This window comes from Bidens hawaiensis, unplaced genomic scaffold (assembly GCF_021521415.1).
Source record: "Bidens hawaiensis isolate Kalapana, Puna unplaced genomic scaffold, B.hawaiensis_p1.1 tig00033878_1, whole genome shotgun sequence".
NCBI classification, from domain to species: Eukaryota; Viridiplantae; Streptophyta; class Magnoliopsida; order Asterales; family Asteraceae; genus Bidens; species Bidens hawaiensis.
In genome coordinates, this window is record NW_027495840.1 from 210,701 (window position 1) to 233,748 (window position 23,048).

Here is a 23,048-nt window from a genome sequence, read left to right on the forward strand (position 1 = left end):
AAATCAAAGAAAAATCATTATATGCCACTCTCGAATGATCATCTTCCCAAAATATTGCTTGCCCTTTCCAATATAATAACCAATCAAAACAATAAGAATTAAATCCTCATTAATTCATTGTAAATATTCAACATTAAAAAATATAACACATGGATTCATAATTATGTGTCATGCACAGAGCCTATTTAACGGTGAATACTAATCCATATTTCACAACCAACTTTCAAAAAGTTAAATACACATCAGTATCTAACTTCGATGACAATTTTTTGAAATATTGCGAATACTAATTTAATTAGAGAACCAATAATGTAGGACATCATATTACCAGAATTTGCAGATTAGGATTTCAATCAATTTCCAGTCTAACCACATACATAACCGAAAATTGATAAAATAAAAACCAAATCAAACCCTATAGGTTTATCTTTGTTGTATATTTTGTGTAGTCTATAACCCAAAATCAATCAATAAAACAAATAAACAAACCTGGTAATCTTGTATGCCATTAAGATGAAGAAATTGCAACCTGGATTATTCTCTGAATCGTGTAATCACTATCAGATAAACCTATTTGTGGGTTACACACAATGATTTATCGGATGAGACAGAGAATTCTGCACATGGAATTGGATTTTGATTGTTCTTGATGAAGATCCAGAGAGAACCAGCAACCGTCATCCTCTCTTCTGCATATTCGATTGATCTTAGTATGGCTATGAAAACCTATCGGTTTATTAAAACCAATTACATGAGCCCAAGTAATAATCCATTACAAGCCCATTTAACTTTATAATTAAGTCCAAGTAGATAATTACTTAAGCCCAAATAACATTAGTATTAAATTGAGCCCACAATCCCGCGTCACCTAACCCGTTTAATCTCTAGCGTTATTTCTTCGATCGACAGTTAATCCAATAACACTAAAATAACCAACAGTGCTTAGCGTTCACGTGGCCTCATCGCAACCTTGGGCGCTGGGTCACACCGCGCAATAGAACATAACATGTTCAATCTCCTTTTAGATTAATTCATACAACACAAAAAGCCTTGAAAGGTGAATGACTTAGGGATCTAACACAAGAAATAAAATCATTCCATTAAAAAGGTGGTTGTTTGGATAGATCATTAAAGTTCGTCTCATATTCAACCAAGACATAAGGGTGGTTAATGTGGCACTGGGATGTGTTCAGGATGTCTATGCCACCTTGGTACGCATTGGCGTAGCTTATTTGAGCTAGGGTGGACCCGACCCCCTTCATTTTTTTACTCGGTAGTGTAAATTTATCCTTCTTCGGCCGAAATTTTTATACATAGGGTAAATTTACCCATTTTTTAACAGAAAATTTGAGCCCGCTCCCTCTCGTTTATGAACTTTTTATACATATAGCCCGCCCCCCTCGACGTATATGTCCAAGCTTCGCCTTTGTTTGTACGACAAGAGAACACCGCCTCATCTCATAGGGTACCACCTCCACTCAATCCTACCTGGATAAGTGCGTCAATAATGTTGCATGAGGTTATATATCACAAAACTAGCTCAACTTATGATACATGTCGAGTGATGTGAAAAAATGAACATTTATATAATTTAAGAATGATTGGAGTTTTATCTGACTAGAGAGTTTCAATTGAGAAAAGTTGATGTGATGTTGATATAAAGAACAGAATGCCACAAGAGAGTCAAAAGTTGCCTCCGCTCGATAACTTTTAATAGTAAACTCTTATATTTAAATCCTTAAACCAAACACGCATTTTATTATTTGAATATTCAGACTTTCCGATGCATACATTATGTGTGGGGAAAACTCTTAATATAGCCCTTTTTAAGAGAGTGGAAATGTGAAATGGCTCATAAATCTTGAATGTTTTCAAAATAAACTAAATAATATGGATTGGGGCGACACTTTGAGAAAACATCCTTAATCTGACACGGCCGGCCAAAATTTTGAAAATGTTGAGGGAGCAGGCAATTTTATGAATAATGTTGATGGACATGACCAAAAATTTGAGAATCTTGAAGGAGTCGTTCGTATTTTCTAACTAAATTTTCTTCTCAAAAGCGGTCTTCCCAAGACGGATTTTTTTATGTTTCCTACATGATCCATATAAATTTTCAAAATCTTGAAAATAAATATGAATCTCGTCTTCTTTTATTATGGATCTACTACCAGAAATTCAATGCGTAATCTCAGCATTCAATGTGTATTCCTGAATAATCTCATTTTTCAATTATTGAATCATTTCATTTTACCAAGTTCAATGTTAGCGAGATTAGTCAACATTTCTATGTTTCGATGCAACAGCAAGATTTTATTTTTAACAAGTAGTTTTGTTGGTTGGATAATTGGTCTTGGATAATTGGTCAAGGTCAAGACTGAATTAACGACTTAAAGAATGCTTCAATTTTAATTAAATTTTAAAGAATACTTAAAGATTCAAAAAGTAATAAATTAATAAAAAGATTGATACATAAGAAAAATAAAAGAACAAATAAGAAGAAATGCGTCCACCCCCTACCGATTTAATAACCTCTGCTACAAAGAAACTCATAAAACTAACTCCGTTTGGAATTCCATCAATTATTCGTCTATAAAAAAAATGAGTGAATTCGGCCAATTTTCTCATCCCTGCAGTCAAGAATGTTCAATAAAAAGCATCTATGTAACCCCGATTATATGACCAATCATATATAGCATTTTTGATTTTGTCAGAAAAAATTCTCTTAGGACCCATTTTAACAAATGAATTAATTAAGTCCAAATTTTGAAAAGATGAATAAACATGTTTATATAAAAAGAATGCTATAAATATTCCGAAAGAGGCTATACTGACTGAAAAAACTGCATCTTTACAAAATTCATACCAATCTATTGAATTGTTTGAATTTTTATGTAAAAGATTTATAGACGGGGTTAACCATTTGGATAATATATCCACATCTTGATTGAAAGGAATTCCTAAGAATCTAACAAACAAAGTAAATAGAATTAATATAAGTATTGGGAATAACATCATATTATCGGATTCATAAAGATAAAAAGAAGTCTTGGTATTGCCAAAATTTGAAATAGAAAGAAAGGGTTGGATCAGATTTCTTACACTTTCATCCATTTTATATGCTTTATTTGAAAAAAAAAAGGACGTCCACTCTTTTTCATTTTTAATAATTTTACCAAACGAAATTTTTTGTTACTTATTTTTGAACCTTCTTTACCCCATAGAGATATTGAATCCAAGGGAGTATTCCTTTTTCCACTGTAATTTTGAAAATGAACGTTTAAATGCCCTTCAAAAGTAAGTAAATAGATCCGACACATATAAAATGCGGTTAATCCCGCCGTGGACCAAGCTATTATTGCAAAAATAGGTGAATACAACCAACTATCATTAAGAATTTCATCTTTGGACCAAAAACAAGCAAGGGGTGGAATACCACAAAGAGAAAGTGTACCTAATAAAAAAGAATTTTTAGTAATTGGTACATGTTTTGTTAAACCTCCCATAAGCACCATATTCTGACTTTTTTTTGGACAATATCCAACAAGAGTTTCCATTGAGTGAATAACGGATCCCGATCCTAAAAACAATAATGCTTTGGAGTAAGCATGAGTAATCAAATGAAATAAAGCACTGCGATAAGACCCCATACCTAAAGCTAACATCATATAACCTAATTGAGACATTGTGGAATAGGCTAAACCCCTCTTAATGTCTTTTTGAGCAAGAGCTAAAGTAGCTCCGAAAAAAACTGTTATTATCCCTATCAAAGAGATAAAATTCATTATGTGGGGTATGACTATGAAAAGAGGCATAAGTCGAGCTACAAGAAAAATTCCCGCAGCTACCATCGTAGCAGCATGTATAAGGGCCGAAATAGGAGTCGGCCCTTCCATTGCATTAGGTAACCATACATGAAGGGGAAATTGCGCAGATTTAGCAATCGCACCGGCAAATAATAGAACAACGCACAAAGTAACAAACACAAAATTGACTTCATTATTAGAAATCAAGTTATTGAATATTTGGAATAAATCACGAAATTCGAAACTCCCCGTTATCCAATAAAACCCTAAAATGCCTAATAATAAACCAAAATCACCAACACGATTAGTCACAAATGCTTTTTGACAAGCCTTTGCTGCAACAGGTCGTGTGAACCAAAATCCTATTAATAGATACGAACACATTCCAACCAATTCCCAAAAAATATAAATTTGTATCAAATTTGAACTGGTAACTAATCCCAACATGGAAGTACTGAAAAAACTCATATAAGCAAAAAATCTCAAGTATCCGTGATCATGAGACATATAATTATCACTATTAATAAGAACCATAATTCCAACAGTAGTGATTAATATTGACATAATAGAAGTAAGTGGATCGATCAAGTATCCGAATTCTAAAGAAAAATCATTATTGATAATCCAAGACCATACATATTGATAGACAGAACTGCTATTTATTTGCTGAATAGACAGATTGATAGAAAAAATCATGACTATACTTAACAATAAAACACTCTGAAAAGCCCACTACGACGAAGACTCTTTGTTGCCGTCGGGAAAAGAAGAAGTCCTAGCCCTATTAACATAGGAACTGGAAGTGGAAGAAAAGGTATTATCCACGCATATTGATATGTCTGTTCCATAAAAAAAATTTTATTCTTAATTAATTGTTTCCGATTCACCGGATCTTGCCTATTTCGAAAAAAGTTAATAAAAAATCAAGATATGCACTAATTTATTGAATCATTTTATATTAGTATTTATTCTGAGTCTTTTTAAAATCGTTCAAATAAAAAAAAAGAAGTTATAATTGGTCAACTTATATGCCCAAGTGACATATAAAAACGAATATTGATAATAGTAAAATAACAATAGAGCAAGGATCTAAATTTAAGCTAAAAAGAGTACTTTATCCTGATATGAATTATATGATTAACTAAGAGCATCGGTCTAATGAAAAAAAACCTTGATTTTAGTTAGTTTATTCCAACTCATTAACTAATTCATTATGGGATTGCTTTTCAATCAAAACAATTTATTAGTAAAGTTTAGAAGATTATAGATCTAAAATGAACTTTTTTGATCGATAAAGAATAAAAAATGACTGAGATATTTTTTATGAAACCACGTATCCTTTAACAGATTTATTAATAGTCTCGTTCAAATTTTCAAATTGAAGGTTTATTGTTTTCTCAAGTTTGATTAAAAAAAGACTCATTTTTTCAGTCAAAAGTTTATAATCCTTTGAGGGATTTTATTCTATGTAAATAAAGTATAGAATGAGTAAAATAAGGGTCTTTTAGGTTCTTTATTGATTTTATTAAGTTTGATTTAGTAGATTATAAAGAGATAACTTTGAGAGATAAACAACGAGAACTAAAAGTTCCAAACCAAAATGTTTGGATTTACTAATAGCGTATGGAATCAAAATTTTGTTATTTTGAGTCATTTTTTATAAAATTTTCACCGATCTTTGACATATCTAAATCTAAATTTCTTTTTTATAAAAAGAATCTTATTTAGACAAAAAATAGATATAGATAATGAATAAGAAAAAAGAATTCGTTTTGAACAATAGATGTCTTTCACATCCAACTATAACGAGTAACTTTTAAATGGCAGTTCCAAAAAAACGTACTTCGATATCAAAAAAGCGTATTCGTAAAAATATTTGGAAAAGGAAAGGATATAGGGCGTCGTTAAAAGCTTTGTCATTAGGGATATCTCTTTCTACCGGTAATTCAAAAAGTTTTTTTGTACGACAAACAAATAAGTCCTAAAATATCGGAATAATCAGAATGGATTTTACTAAAAAAAAAAAGTCTCAGTAATTTGTTAATATCAAAGTTAATCTAAAATGAACAATTGGCAGTCCCTATTCTAATCAATATGAAATAGACTCTTCATTTTAGAAAAGAATTCTTCTGTTTTCGGAAAAAAGAAGAATCAAGAAAAAAATACAAAATTTTTTCTTTCTTTTTAGTATATTTTCACTCAAATTTTGGTGGTGGGGAGTCTTCTTTTCCCCATCGACCTTTACAATTACAAGAATGAAAAATTTTTCTGTTTTTCGGGAAGGCCAGATATAAGATTTTTAGTTCAAATTAATGACGTGTTGAAACTAATTCATTCCGTGTTAAAAATTTTTGAATAACTTTCTGACTTCTTAATTTATTTATTACTCAATTTATATTTATTTATTTCTTAATTTATTTATTATATGTTAATTTATTTACGATATGGATATGTAATGAGTTTTCTATATATCGATATCTCCAATTTTCAGTCCAATCAAAAAAAGAACTTAATTTGTGCACTATTTTGTACAAAAAATGTGTCAATTTGGAGTAATCTAAAATAGACATAATTGAAAAATTTTTTATGAATTGAATTTTTTTTTTTCAATTTATGAAATTAGATAAACCATAAAGAATGACAAAAAAAGTAAATAAAATTAAATAAAATGAAACTAATGAACCTTCAAATTGACTTTTGAACTCATTTTTTTTTATCATTTACTAATTGAATCTTTACTAAAAAATCTGATTTGGTTGAATTGACTTGTTCAATCTCGATCTCGACGATTGAATATAAATAGGCTATTATGAGTTCGAGCAAGCCGCTATGGTGAAATCGGTAGACACGCTGCTCTTAGGAAACAGTGCTAGAGCATCTCGGTTCGAGTCCGAGTGGCGGCATGCCATCTTCTAAAAGATATCCAATAGATCCTATAATAAAAAAAAATTCCCATTTCTTTTTCTTAATTAATATAGGGGATCCCCCCCGCCCTTTTTTCATTTTTATGATATTTTCAACTTTAGAGTATCTATTAACTCATATTTCTTTTTCTATTGTTTCAATTGTAATTACACTTCATTTGATAACCTTATTGGGCAATGAAATAATAAAACCATATGATTCATCAGAAAAGGGGATGATAGCTACTTTTTTATGCCTAACAGGATCATTAATCACTCGTTGGATTTATTCAGGCCATTTCCCCCTAAGTGATTTATATGAATCATTAATTTTTCTTTCATGGAGTTTCTCCCTTATTCATATAGTCCCTTATTTCAAAATAAGAAAAAATGATTTAACCACAATAACTGCCTCAAGTACTATTTTTACCCAAGGCTTTGCTACTTCGGGTCTTTTAAATGAAATACACAAACCCACAATATTAGTACCTGCTCTACAATCGGAATGGTTAATAATGCACGTAAGTATGATGATATTGAGCTATGCGGCTCTTCTTTGTGGATCATTATTATCAGTAGCACTTCTAGTCATTACATTTAGAAATCTTTTTTATAGTTCTAAAAGTAATAATTTATTAAAATTAAATGCATCATTTTCATTTAGTGAAATCCAATACAAGAATGAAAGAAACAATATTTTGAAAAAAACTTCTTTTTTTTTCTGATAAGAATTATTACAAGGCCCATTTTCTTAAACAATTGGATTATTGGAGTTATCGTGTGATTAGCCTAGGATTTGTCTTTTTAACCATAGGTATTCTTTCAGGAGCAGTATGGGCTAATGAAGCATGGGGATCATATTGGAGTTGGGATCCAAAGGAAACTTGGGCCTTTATTACTTGGATCGTATTCGCAATTTATTTGCATACTCGAACAAATAAAAATTTGCAAGGAGCAAATTCCGCAGTTGTGGCAACTCTAGGCTTTCTTATAATTTGGATATGTTATTTTGGGGTCAATCTATTAGGAATAGGGTTACATAGTTATGGTTCATTTACGTTAACCTCTAGGTAAATTAAAGAAAAGTTATTACGAATACAAACAAAATGCAATACGGTGTATATAAAAAATCTTGTCTCAACCGGCGAGAACCATGTGAATCAAGTAGTATAGTGATTCACGCGGTTCTCACAAAGACCAAGCATATTAGGTCAAAATTGAAATTCATATTTTATTTTTACTTTATTTAAAATTTAAGAGAATAAAAATACTTCTTTTTTTTCATTAGCCAATAAACTCGTAAAAAGGAGTTTTCTATTTAATAAAACTATCTATCAAAATAATTAGATAGAATACCTTCGACCTTGTCAACTGATAGTGAAAGAACAAAATCGGGGTACATACCAATGCCTATTACAAGTAGAAAAATGAAGATGGAAACAAATAACTCACGCGATCCAGAATAAAAAACATAAGAGTTTGGAGTAGTAAATAACTTGTATCCATAGAACATTTGACGTGACATAGATAATAAATAGGAGTTAATATCATTCCAATTGCCATTACAAAAGTGATGGCAATTTTGGGCATTAAAAGATATTTTTGGCTGGTAATTATTCCTAAAAAGACTATCACTTCTGCAACAAAACCACTCATACCCGGTAATGCAAGGGAAGCCATGGAAAAGCTATTATTTTGTTTCAAGGAGACGAGATTCATATTTATTCTTATAAGTCGGAATCCTGTCCACACTGACAAGATTTAAGTAGATTCCGTCCACATCGACAATATTTTTGATTGACTAATTTTCCTTAATCTTCATGTTATTATATCCATCATCTTCTTCTTCCATTGTTACCTTGTTTATTCATTAGATATGAAATTTGATAATGTCGTGGTTTGTTATGGTGGATTCAAGAACAAATTATCAATAGACGAACCAATGAACTCGAGACCCATATCAATAACCTCTGCACGATCTCCCCTCTTAAACTTTATGATCTTGGATTCAAGAACAAATTATCAAGAAATGAAAAGATGAAAATTTGTGTTAGGGAGATGAAGAATCATACTATATCTTATAAGAAAATAGGATTTGGACGGACATAGGATTTGGACTGAGAAGGAAGGAAAAATATAAATCTCGTCTTCTTGTAACAAATTCCTTTCAAATGTGTCTCGCAAGATGAAATTAAAAATGAACAAGTTTTAAGATTTTGAAAATTTATACGAATCAGATAGGAAACATATAAAACCGTCAGGGAAGACTTCTTTTGAGAAAAAATTTAGTCAGAAAATATGGACAGCTCCCTCAAGATTCTCAAATTTTTTATCGTGTCCCAATATTATTCACAAAGTTGGTTTGCTCCCTCAACATTTTGAAAATTTTGGCCGCCCATCTCTAGGGCTGTTCACGAACCGAGCCGAACCGAGCAAGGGTCTGCTCGAACTCGGCTCAAATTGAAACCGAGCGGCTCGGCTCGGTTCAAATTTAAGTAAACGAGCAAAGACATTGTGCTCGAACTCGGCTTGATTTGAAACCGAGCGGCTCGGATCGGCTCGTTTTCGCTCAGACTTGAATGAAGAATTCGTGACGACTAAACTTTAGGATGGAGAGCGGCCTGTGATTAGCCGTTAGTGTGAGATTTCGGCAAGTGATTATGATTCTCCGATTCAGAGACGTGCGGCGCCGATAGAGAGGAGTGGAGCCGTGGCCTGGACTGTGAAGGTGTGGTTGGAGAGGATGACGACCTGATGATGGAGCGGCGTTGATTGTGACGATGTGGCCTTGGATGCAGACGAGCGGCGCTTATATTGTGAAATTTAGGGTTGTATGTTAACCCCTGCATTATTATCTTCTACTTGATGTACACTAAATATAATTGAATTAAATATTATCTAATATTTCAATATCAATATTTAAGATACTTATAAAACTAATTAGTTCTTTGTAAAAATATAATTATGTGTATATATTATTATATAATAATATGTACATATTTATAATAAAACACACTAAAAATATTCGAGCCGAACCGAACCGAGCGGACCCTTGCTCGTTGCTTGGCTCGTTTACAAACCGAACCGAGCAGAGCGGCTCGTTTACATTCAAGCGAAAAAACGAGCGAGCAATTTTCGAGCGAGTGGCGAGTGATTTCGAGTGACGAGCGGTTTGGACGGCCCTAGCCATCTCTAAGGATCTTTTCGCAAATCGTCGCCGCAATCCATACTATTTGATATATTTTATAAATATTTAAGATTTACGGCCATTTTATATTTTCTCTTTCTTAAAAAAAAAAGACTATATTGGGAATTTTCACTTATGTGTGTATAAAGTGCGACTTTCGTTTACTTCAAACCAAAATAATAATTGATGTTTTTAGGAAATGTTATGCAAATTATTTTTTAATTAGTTCATTAAGGGAAAGTAATTTAATTAGTTAGTTTAAATGAGTTGGATAAATATGTAATATATGTAGTTTAATAATGTAAATTGATTTTAATGCTTGGGTAAATATGTAATAAAACCCCTTAAGAAGAGGATATATGTAAATGTCCATATTATTATATGAGAAAATTACTGTTTGAGTCCCTGTGGTTTTAAGGCGGAGGCACAATGAGTCCCCTAAAAAATTTTTGAACTGGTTGAGTCCCCGTGGTTTTAGAAACGAACCATTTGAGTCCCTACCCTTACTTAACTTTCAGGCTAGAACTTTTATTTATTAAAACCACTGGGACTCAAATTGTTAGTTTCTGAAACCACGATGACTCAACCATTTCAAAAACTTTTTCGAAGACTCATTGTGTCTCCGCCCTAAAATCACAGGGACGCAAAAATTAATTTTCTCTTATTATATATTTATACTATGATAGTAACCCGTGTTACATACGGGTGGAAAACATATCAAGAAACAATATAAATGTAAAAAACATATTCTATCAACACAAATATCTGACATAAGTTTTTTACCAACAAATATTATAAAAGATGTTAAACTATGTCTATAAAATAAAAAGAAAATACTTTATAAATAACTAATTCAGTAAATAAAGAATAATATAACATAAATGAACCATTATACCTGAAAAAAAATAAAAAAAACACACTAATAACGGATTTTATAATATTATTTGAAAACTAAGCTTACAAATACATAACAAGTTTAAACTTATATTTTCACCCATGTAGAGTTTTCGTTCAAAAACCTTTTGAAACAAAAAATGTCGGGTTTAAAAACCGTAGCTTGCATTCAATTCTCCTGTCATGAAATAATAATAATAATAATAATAATAATAATAATAATAATAAGAAGAAGAAGAAGAAGAAGAAGAAGAAGAAGAAACATGTGCAGATAACTAATGAAAAGAGTAGTATAGAGAAAGGAAAATATAAAACAATAAAAAACTTACAGATTGATCCATGAGGACCATCTCCATCAAGAAGTCCACGTTTGGAGTGTTTGTTATCTTTGACGGTCCATACTCTCAAGACTCTAGCCTTAACTGTGGATGGAGATGTTTTGAGAACATCAATTTCATCCAACATTGTAAAACTTTGAACCTCCATTGTAATCTGTTTTAAATCAAACGATAAAAGACTTTACTAGAATAATTCGTTTAAATAAAAAATTTATAAGTAACAGTTGAATAACTTACTTTGTAAAAGCTTCTATGGCAGAAGATTGTTTTAATGTGAAGAATGCATCTATGAGCGGATGTTAAATATTACATATGAAGATGTTTATTTTTGATAAACACCGTAAGTTCAAAAACTGTTTTAATTAAGTAGTATGTATAATAAATCGAATTCAATATAATACAATATGCATTTTATAAATAAAAGCCAATAAATAAGCCTATAAATTCAGTATATAATTTCTAATAAAAATCCAGGGCTTGATTTTTGGAACTACCAAAAATTAGACATCTAACTATAATAATAAACCAATTTAACCTGTTGACTAATTTAGAAACCGATTTAATTAACCCATTTTCTTTTCTTTTATTTTATTGAAATGTTTGTCGGGGATCCATCCCCTTTAAAATAAATTTCTAGTATGCATTTTGTAAGATTGTTTTAATTGTTTTTTATTTTTGTAAGATTGTTGTTGCAGGATTGTTTTAATTAAAAATAACAAATTTTGTAAGGTTGTGAATTTCTAGTCAATATATAACTAATTGATCAACTATATTAAAAAAAGATTTTAATTTTCAAAAATAACAGTTTAATGTTACAAAAAATTAATTGTGAATATGTGAAAAATAATTATATGAAAATGTGATGATGTGGAGTACTATGTGAACATCCTAGATTAATGGTATGAGGATAAAATTGAGTTGCTTTATTATATTAGTTAGATTAGATTATAACAGTTAAGTTGTTATCCATATATAATAAGATTTTCAAATTTTAAATTGATAGGTCATAAAAATAAATTAATATTAGTGAAACTTGGAAAAAGGCGTATTATGAACAAAAAATCACAATATATAAACATAATTTTAAGTAACAAACATATTAAACATCATATCGATTAACCGATAATTTAAAAAAAAATCATACCTTAAACCCTAAATAGATTAAAACATAAATCAATTAATAAGAATAGATTAAATATCAAATCTATTAACCGTTAGTATGAAAATCATGCAGTTAAACCCTAAATTTAATAACAGTTAATCAATTTGATGTTGTTTTTCACAAAAATCGATTAATCACAAAAATATAAATCATACATGATAATTGCAAACAATGAACATATTTAATGTTGTTTAGATTATGAAATCGACAAATCATGAAGAACCGGTTATAGATGAGGCGAAGAATTTGGTTGCAAACGATGGGGAGCGTTATGATTTTTGAACGAAGCATGTGCCTTTTAAAGAAGAAACGATGAACAATTTAAACCTAGTAAATTTAATAAGTTTTTTTAATTCTAACAATAATTAGAATAATTAATATCATAATTACATTAATAAGTTACAAAAATATAAAAGTCAATATTATAGATTAAAATTTTATTGTGAACATGTGAAAATTAGATTTATTGAAGATTGATATGGAAGCCTATATGAACAACTTAGGTGAAAAACATATGAACAAAATTATATTGGTTTAATATATTAGTTGGATTGAGCTTTAACTTTGAATAATAATTATCAAAATGAAGAGCACGTGACATACACACCCATCCACCTCCCTCCAAATTCTCAACTTTCACTTTTGTCAACGACAACCCGCTTCCTCTTTTATCACTATTAACAATATTTTTAACTTTTTTTTTCAACGATCAATCAATAATAAAAAGAAAAAATTTTATGTTTAATAAATAATAAAACGATCAATCAATAATATTTTACCTTGTAATTTTTTGTTTAATAAATATCTTTAGAAAAAGTAGTCATTGGAAATTAAATCTTAGAGCATTCTCATTTAACCTCTCATTTTATGTGAAGGGTGTTTTTATAATTTTTAGAGTAATTTTGGGTGTTGTGAGTGAGAAATTTTTATATTTTAGAAAAAGTAGTGATTTTTCTGTATATTTGAAAAGTTGCTGTTCACCCCCTATAATTTTTTAATATTTTTTTAAAGTGGTTGTGAGTGAGATAAAGAGAAAAGTTAATGATAAAGGTATAAAAAAGTATTATTTAATTAAAATTAAGAGAAAAAATATAGTAAATTTTAGTGTAATTTTTAGTTTAAGGATAGGAGGTCTCTTAAGCCTAAAAGTAGCATCTACTAAATAGCAAACCACAACCAATTAATTAATCATTGTTTTTGTATCACAGCATTTAAACAAATCAATTATTAACTAATAATAAAACACAATCAAGTAGATTTTGTTTTTGAACTTTCAAAGCAAAAGATATGGAATTGATTCCATGTCTTTTTGATTTTGCATGGAAATTCAAACAACTCCTGATCAAATATTAATAATTAATTACGTTTCTTAATTTAACTAAGTAAAAAAAAAATGAAGAAAAATAGATTAACGTCTGTCGAAATTAAGATGATTCCAATATGACCCTAGAAGTTTTTGCACCAGATTGCGCATGATTATGATCTCCTTCGTAGGTGACGATCAACATGCTTGGATCATCTAATGCTCGCTCTACATGTTTTCGAGCCGGACAACCTCTCACACTGCTACACTTGTAGTATCCTCTGTCAATTTTGGTGCACAAATTAGATATCATGAATCGAGGCGGATTTCATCAGTTGTTTATGAATAAACAAATTTTAAAGTTTGAATTCGGTTTATTTGGTTAGTAATTCACCTTGGATGAGGAGATCCTTTAATTGGTTTCTGCCCATACTTTCGCCATGAATAATCGTCTGGTGGAATATCAGCGAGCTTCGCGCTAACTGCCTTAACCCTTATTACTCTCTTCAATCTCAGCTTTCTACAAGACGCGCGAGCCTCAAATGAACTTCGATTATGGAAGAAAATTGGAGATTAACTGACGGTTGTTTGATTATTAATTTACTAGGTTACAACACAGGTTAAATAGAAAAAAATATAAAATAGTAAGTAATAAAGATTTAGTAATTATAAAACGATATACTAGGATAAAAATAATAAGATGTTATAATTAACCTACAAGTTTCTACACTTAAGAAGGTGAAACATAAATAGAAAACGATATTCTGATCGGCAAGGTGATTGAATATTTGAATACATTAAATCTTTGATGTTTCTATGATTCAAAAATAAATCCTCGTTTAAGTCTTTAAATTGGTTTAATTTCTCCTTTTGAACTTCTTTATTATTTTTTTTGTTCGCCTAACATCTTACTAGTTTGCTTCGTTTAATAAAAGAAAAAAAGAAGAAGCCGGAAAATTATCAGTTACTTATTTATCAGTTATAGATTATTTACCTTCTTTTCGAGCAGCGACAACGGCCGGAAGAACCCCCGCCATTTTCGGACGAGCATTTTCTTTTCAAACAAGACGAAGAGCACACCGGAGCTTTACCTAACGATTCAGAATCTCCAGTCAACGACGATATAAACGAGATGGCTCGAGAAACAGTGTTAGAGAAACTAATGGTTTTAGTTAAAGAGTTGTTCCTCTGAAACAGAGGCTGTTGGTTTCCAATTGCCGGAGGAATAAAAGGTATTTGTTGTAAAGGTGTTGGACAATAAACCTTACTCTCACCCTCCTCCAAAACGACATCGTCTTGCTCATGCTCCTTCATTAATAATAACTTATTATTATTATTATTATTATTATTATTATTATTATTATTATTATTATTATTATTATTAACAGTTACAGGACCACGTCGGAAGCGTGCATGGCCGGTGAGTTCCCGGTTTGGTCGCTCCAGCAAAGAGATAACCCGTTTAAACTTCGTGACCGCCATGTCAGCAACGGCTTTATAATCCGCCGGTAACTGTTGTTGAGACTGTGACTGAGAAAGCAAACGTATGAGCTTTTGGACGCTTTCGAGGCCGGAAGCTGCCACCTGTGCGGCGTCGTTTTCATCAGAGATGGTGGTTTTGAAACCCATAATAAGATCTACGGCCATGGTGTTGGTGATAAATGATAATTAAGAAGTGGTCAAAATAAGGGGATTGAAGAAGAAAAGTAAAGAGTGGGTGACAGACCGAGAGACAGACAGACATGTCGTTTTATTATTCTACCTAGTCAAAAGTAGGTTTGAGGAAGATCCAACCACGTTAGTCCACGGTCCACCCAGTTGCTTATTTATTTATTTATTTTTTTGTTGGAACGAGCAAACGCCGAGTACTCCGTACGCGACCCTCATTGGCTAAAGGTAGCCTGAGCCGGCCACGAATCTGAACGGACGGAGCCCTAGCGGTCCACCTATTGAGGGATTTCCCGGACAAAACCCGACCCCCACGTTCGCCAAACTGCACGACAGCGAGGAGACGGTAAAACCGGGTGAGATCAGGACTCGAACCCTGGCAAGCCAGAGTCATCCCTCATATCTCACATATAAATTGGTGATAGTGAGGTTTGAACCCTCTACCTCTCACTAGTAAAGTGAGTGCTCTACCATTGAGTCACATCTAATTTATCAATTGCTTATTTTTACTTTCTTAACTAAACCAAGTTTTCCTTTTTTAATTTCCGACAAAGCTATCCAAGTAACATATTGAGTTAGTTTGGTTCATATTCCTTTAATCCCACATTCCTACCAGACCACAAGGTTAGTGTGACTATTTGGTACATATCTTCATTTGTCAACATGAAGCATTTCTCGAGTAAACCTATATGGGTATCCCGGGTAATTCAGGAACACTGCTGGCGCCCCTGTCTATTTGAATTCAGGTGGTTGGAATAGGTTATACAACCTGATATTGAAAAATGATATCATGTGACGTGATTGTTTGAGGCATATTTAGGTAATTTGTATATAAATGAATCACCACCAATTTGGGTAGTTTTAACTTAAAACCGATTCAAACCAAACCATATACACCCCGTACTTAAAAGTCTCATAATTGCAACTTCGTTATTTTCTTGGAAGTCAAAATATACCCACCCTATGTGAAAACAAAATTGTCTCCAGAGAGACTTGAAGGCATAAGTGCATAACATCATGGTTGTTAGGCCTCGGGGTACCGAATTGATATAATTCATCAAAGCACAAGCATATACGAAAAGAATACTGAATAACTCTTAATATATTACTGATGAAATATAAGTCAAAAACTCCTATTACACATGACTCGTGTTACTCTTGATAAACACTAACTCGGTAGCATCTCACTTGTTCAATAATGCTAACATAACTCTGTTTATACAGACTAACCTAACTTGTAAGTCAAAACATTGCCAATTATAATTACAAAATAATTAGGAAACACATTGCAATTTGCAAGCATAATAAACTATGACCGACTTGTCAATATTAGTCTATCAAATTCACCGACTTGTGACTTGGAATTCGAAATTACCAACAAGGCCACCTCTATATCTTTATGCCATATATATGTTGGTTATGATCCCAATATGAATCTTATCACAAGATAAGGAAACCTGGATTTTAGTCGTGTTCACTTCCAACAACTTTTCATTTAATGAGTTTAGGATGATGAAGAAATGGCTTTACGCGATTCATGATCAAGACGGTAGAATATTTTTTATAGGAAATCAAACAGTTGGGCAAGTTATTAATATATCTACAATTCACATTATGCTACTTGAATGCGGTGTTAATTGTTCCGGCTGAAGGATTTTAGATTAGCCGGTTGAATAGTTGAACCCAAACCCGACTAGTATTTTAACTCCATCATGTCATGATTGCGTTTCGAGTAAACTTGTTTAAAGTTCATTTTTGAAAATGAGTAATACCTAGGGACTTGGTAACAATTTAAGCACAAAATAACTCAAGCTAATGTACATTTTTTGTGATCGGTATTTTTTTCCTTCATTATTTTTTCTCTCTTTCCGGTCAACAAACTTATTGTATATATTTAGATCGAGATTAATGGAGTTAAACATATAGGATCGGAAAATTAGTAGTTATAATTAATGAAATTTAAGAGTTGATTGAGTTCAAGATGGCATATTAATTTCAATTCTCGTAGCGAATAATTAGAGGAAAAACTAAAAGTTAAAAATATATATATTCTTGTACGAAACACATTCTAGAAAATATCATTTTCATGTTTTTGAGCTTGTAAGCTTTGTTCTAAACGTTTTAAAATCACCATGATCATCTTTTAAAATTATCATTTCAAACTTTAGCACTTCCAACTAAAATATATAATTTTAAACTTTAACACTTAAGTGAGTTTTTGATATAACCCATTTGAAGAGGTAGGTCCCAGCAGAGCCCAGTTGGACCCGCAAGACTCACCTGGAACAGGGACGTCTGCGCAACGACCAACTGCTTCCGCAGGACCCACCATGCTCAGAGAGCCTTACGCGCAGTACGCCAGCTGTACCCGCAGGGAAAGCCTCCCAATGGTGAAGTACCCCGCCCGTTCCCGCAGCTGCGGATACAAGCCATCAGGGAAGGCTACCCACACTAACAGCAAGGCTACACGCACAAGGCATTAGCTACTTCAGTAGTCACATGAAGGAATGAGCAAGGCGGGAATACTCCCGCCTAAATGAGCCAGTCCGTATGCTTCTGGAAGATCTTTTGTACTATACCTACTAAGGTATGGGCAGAACAGACGATCTGACCAGAACAGCCCATGAACCAATCACAGGGTGACAGCTCACCGACAACAGTACGAGGAGGAGCACCCTCTAGTACTGTTTGTCACTATTAGCCGCTGCCTACTCACCAACCCTTACTATGGGACGTGCGCATCCTACAGTTGGTGGAACAGTGTATAGCCGGCAGTAAAGGAACAGTATACAGCCGACCTTGTTACTGTCGGCCGTAACCTATCCACCAACCAGCATGGCCTGTGCATAGTCCACTGTTGGTAGAACAGGAATACTATTCAGCCGGCTGTACCTTCTAAGAAACCTACCTTTGGCTATAAATACTCCAACACCTTGGAATGGTAAGGACATCATCGGATATCTCTCTTATCTAGCAATCTCTTAATATACACTTATATTCAGAGCAATCTAGTCTGATTCTCACGTCGGAGGGTGGTCACAAGGAGGAACCCCCCCCCCTTCTCAGTGACGAGCTTACGGTGTCTGTTTTGCAGGTCCCCTGAAGAACAACCTTCTCTGCTGGACCTCATCCTCGTGGGAAACATTACTTAACCCGAGAAGTGCCAAACAAATGTCCAACATCGGCACTTATGATAGTCTATCCGACCCAGACGACCACTTGAACAGATTCATTGCGGGGGCAACCGTCAGTAACTGGACGGAACCCACGTGGTGTTATATGTTCCAGATGACTCTGGTTGGAGCGGCCAGGGCATGGTTCGATCGTTTACCGGTCCACCACATTTATGATTGGGCGGACTTTCAGAACAAGTTCAGCCAGCACTTCAGCCAGCAGAGGAAATATACCGAAGAACAGTGGACGATCCTCAACTGCGTTAGAGAGGAGGATGAATCTTTGCTAGACTTCATCACCCGCTTCAACTCCAAAAAGCTAAGTCTCGGCAACATAAGTGAAGATCTTGTTCGCGCCGCTTTCATCCAAGGCGCCGAATACCCAGAGCTTATCCGCACATTGACGGGTAAGGATGGTATGCCATCAACATGGGATGCCATCATGACGGCGGCCAAGCGCTTTGCCGAGACGGAGAAGCAACTGGGAAGGGATCTTCCCCAGAGTACACACCTTTACACGCAGAGGACAAGAGAAAACAATGTTCGGATCGCCCGGCAGAACAAAAAGAGGAAGCTAGGTATATGGCAGTCAAGGGTAAACTTTGACACCTCATCCAGCTCTCACCCTCTTGTTGGCGGAAGAAATCACACACACCCTTCAAGCCAAAAGCACCGGTGGACGCCACTCACCAAAAGCGTCACGGAGATATTTGCCACTGAAAAGCTACCATGGCCAAAAGCTCCAATGATCCGGCAGCGACCTAATGCGGATCAGAGTAAATCCTGTGACTTCCACGGGACAAAAGGTCATAGTACGGAAGAGTGTACATCCTTGAAGGATATTGTTGAAGCATTCGTCAAGGATGGAAGACTGGCACACCTGGTGGCATCAATCAAGAAGGGAGGAAGGAACGACAACCGGTACCGAGGCAACGGACGAAAACCCGTTGACATCAGCATCAACATGGTTCATGGGAAGATCAGAGGAAGAAAAAGGCGAACGACAGAACCATGCGCGTGGAAGGAAGCCGAGGTGCGCTTCCCGCGAGTGCCAGGAGGACCCAGCAAAGAAGGCCCTATCCTCATCAAAAGCCAGCTGGGGCACTACATCACTTCTCGCACTCTTGCTGACAACGGCGCATCGTCAACGGTGATGTACAGGCAGCTCTTCGACAAGCTAGATGAAGAAGACAAAGAGCGCCTGGAAACGATTTGCGCCTCGATGGAAGGGTTCGATGGCAGCACAAACACTCCCCTGGGCATCCAATCTTTCCCTGTCACTCTTACGGACGGGAATCACTCACGCACAGAAGACGTGGATTTTGTCGTAATGAGGAAGCCACACCACACATACGACATTCTCTTCGGAAGAGACGAGATGGCAAGATTCAACGCCGTGGTATCCTCAGTCCACGGCATGATGGGATGGCCAACAGCTGAGGGTGTAGCGATGATCACCGGCATTCCCCAGGTATGCATCGCATCTGTCTCATCTAAACCCAAACCAAAGATGGCTAAACCAACCATCACCGAGCTAGAAAGATGGGCCTTCAACGGCAAGTATCCTGACCAGGCCGTTTCCATTGGCCCAACAGTTGTTGATCCCACACGCACCTTACTCAAGCGCTTATTACAGAAAAACGCTGACATCTTCGCGTGGACACCAGCTGACATGACTGGTGTACCCCGAAGTAAGGCAGAGCATAAGCTCAAATGCGATCCGGCTGTTACGCCAATCGTACAAAAGCGCAGAGTAATGGGGCCAGAACAAACTAACGCGTGTAGAACCCAAGTCAAGGAACTCTTTGACGCAGGCATCGTACACGTTAGTAGATATCAAACTTGGGTTGCAAATCCCGTTATGGTACCGAAGAATAACAAACAATGGCGCATGTGCATAGATTTCAAGGACTTGAACAAAGCATGCCCCAAAGATTGTTATCCGTTACCTGAAATTGATCTTAAGGTGGATTCGTTGGCACCGTTCCGCCTTAAATGCTTCCTGGACGCGTATAAGGGGTACCATCAAATCCACATGGCCGTTGATGATCAGGACAAAACCGCTTTTCGGACGCCCGATGGCACATTTTGTTATCAAATGATGCCATTCGGACTTAAGAATGCCGGGTCCACATACCAACGCCTGATGGATAACTAGTTTCATGCCCAAATTGGGAGGAACTTGGAAGTCTACATTGATGACTTGGTCATCAAAAGCCCTGACCCAGAAGCGATGTTGAAAGACATCGAAGAAACTTTCAACACGCTCAGGAAGATAAACATGAAGCTCAACCCGAGCAAGTGTGCCTTTGGAATGGAAGAAGGGAAGTTCTTGGGGGTCATCGTCACTAAAGATGGCTTCAGAGCGAACCCTGAAAAGGTCGAAGCCATTATCAAAATGGAATCACCTACTACCATCAAACAGGCTCAGACACAGAATGGACGACTAGTGGCACTTAATCGCTTTTTGGAAAACCACGCGGATAAGTCGTTTCCCTTCGTGTCAACGTTGAGAAACTGTTTAAAGAAAACGCACTTTCGCTGGACACCAGAAGCGGAAGCAGCTTTTCAGGAGATTCGGTCACGCTTGATCGAACTCCCAACGCTCACAGCACCAAGAGCGGGAGAGGAGTTAATCCTATACCTTTCCGCAACAGATAGAGCAACCGGGGGCAGTCCTGCTAGTAGAGCGAAAAGGCATCCAGATGCCAATCTATTATGTCAGCCGTATCCTAACAGACGTAGAAACCCGGTACTCTACCCTCGAAAAATTAGTCTTAGCACTTATACACGCTTCACGCAGGTTAAGACGATATTTCCAGGGTCACCCAATCACCATTCTCTCCAACTTCAAACTTGCAAACGTTCTAGGCAAACCCGAGTTATCGGGACGCCTAGCCAAATGGGCAATTGAGTTGGGGGAGTACGCGATAAAGTATAAGCCAAGACCAGCCATAAAAGGCCAGGTTTTGGCCGACTTTATTGCAGAAGTGCCTGCATCGCGGGAAAAAGAGTGCCAGGAAGAGGCTCAACCCTCTCCAGCACAAGACATCAATGATGTCTGGCGACTCTACACTGATGGAGCAGCCAGTAACGAGGGTTCAGGCGCAGGGCTGAAACTAACCAACCCAGCAGGCCAAGAATACACTTACGCTATTCGACTGGATTTTCCAAGTACGAATAACGAAGCCGAGTATGAGGCATTCTTGGCTGGGCTGAGAATTGCGCGTAAGATGGGAGTGAAAAACTTGGAAGCCCACGTGGATTCCATGTTAGTAGCCAATCAAATCAACGGGACGTACACGGCCGTGAACGACACAATGGCCCTGTACCTCGCACAAGCAAAATCCCTTATGCGCGATTTCAACGACTGCAAAGTCATACACGTCAAGCGAAGTGAAAACAAATCTGCGGATGCGTTAAGCAAGCTTGCATCATTAGCCTTCACCCACTTAGGAAAGGATATCCGCATTGAACTCCTCGAGACACCTTCGGTCCCGCACAAGGAAATTTGTGTCATCCAAACCGGCACGGAAACGTGGATGACACCAATAATAAAATACCTTGCGGCAGGTACACTACCAGAGTCAAAAGCACAGGCAAGAAAACTACGCTGTAAAGCACTGAATTATCAACTCATCGATGACATCCTTTACAGACGTAACTTTCTTGGCCCACTCTTGAGATGCGTGGACAACCAAGATGCTGACTACCTCCTAAGGGAAGTACACGAAGGCGTCTGTGGAATACACGCAGGTCCCCGCGCTGTTGTAGCTAAGCTAAACAACGCGGGATACTTTTGGCCGGGGATGCATACGGATGCGCTGGCATACATCAGAAAATGCAGGTCTTGCCAGCTCTACGCACCCAACACGCACCGCCCGAAGAATGAACTTGTTCCAGTCACCTCTTCATGGCCATTTCAGAAGTGGGCCATCGATGTGACAGGCCCATTTCCTACAGCAGCAGGAAATGTTCAGTTCCTAGTGGTAGCCATCGACTACTTCACCAAGTGGATAGAAGCAAAACCCTTAGCCCAAACAACCGCGAAACATATCAAAAAATTTATTTGGGAATTTATTATTTGTCGTTTTGGACTTCCACAGAACTTGGTGAGCGATAACGGCACCAACTTTGCTGACAAGAAGCTACAACAGTGGCTGAAAGAACTTCAAATCACCCACACCTTTACATCAGTGGCACACCCGCAAGGTAATGGTGAGGTGGAAAGATCAAATAAGAGCATCGTCGAAGGCATAAAGAAAAGACTCTTGGAACACAGATCCGGCTGGGTGGACGAGCTTCCGCACGTCCTTTGGGCAAACAGAACGCTGAAGAAGGCCAGTACGGGAGAAACCCCGTTCAGCCTCACTTATGGCACTGAAGCCATGGTCCCGGTCGAAATTGGTTTACCCTCACCAAGGGTCTTGATTCAGCCAGAAGACAATGATGCGGAAAGACGGTTGGACCTTATGCTAACCGAGGAACACAGAGACTTAGCCGCAGTGCGTGAAGAGAACTACAAGCGACAAATGCAAAAGTACTACAACACGCGGGTAAAACTCTGCAACTTCAATGTAGGAGACTACATACTGCGTAACAACGAGGCTTCGA

General features: G+C 35.8%; 1 protein-coding gene across 1 annotated transcript; it reads right to left on the reverse strand.

Annotated features, from left to right (window-relative positions):
* Window positions 1-13,714: 13,714 nt before the first annotated feature.
* On the reverse strand, window positions 13,715-15,240 carry LOC143585535 (putative WRKY transcription factor 15). The gene is made up of 3 exons (XM_077067297.1): window positions 14,588-15,240; window positions 13,988-14,113; window positions 13,715-13,874 (listed from the first exon to the last, which is right to left on the reverse strand). The coding sequence occupies exons 1-3, from the start codon at window positions 15,238-15,240 to the stop codon at window positions 13,715-13,717; spliced, it is 939 nt and encodes a 312-aa protein (XP_076923412.1).
* Between the last annotated feature and the right edge of the window lie 7,808 nt (window positions 15,241-23,048).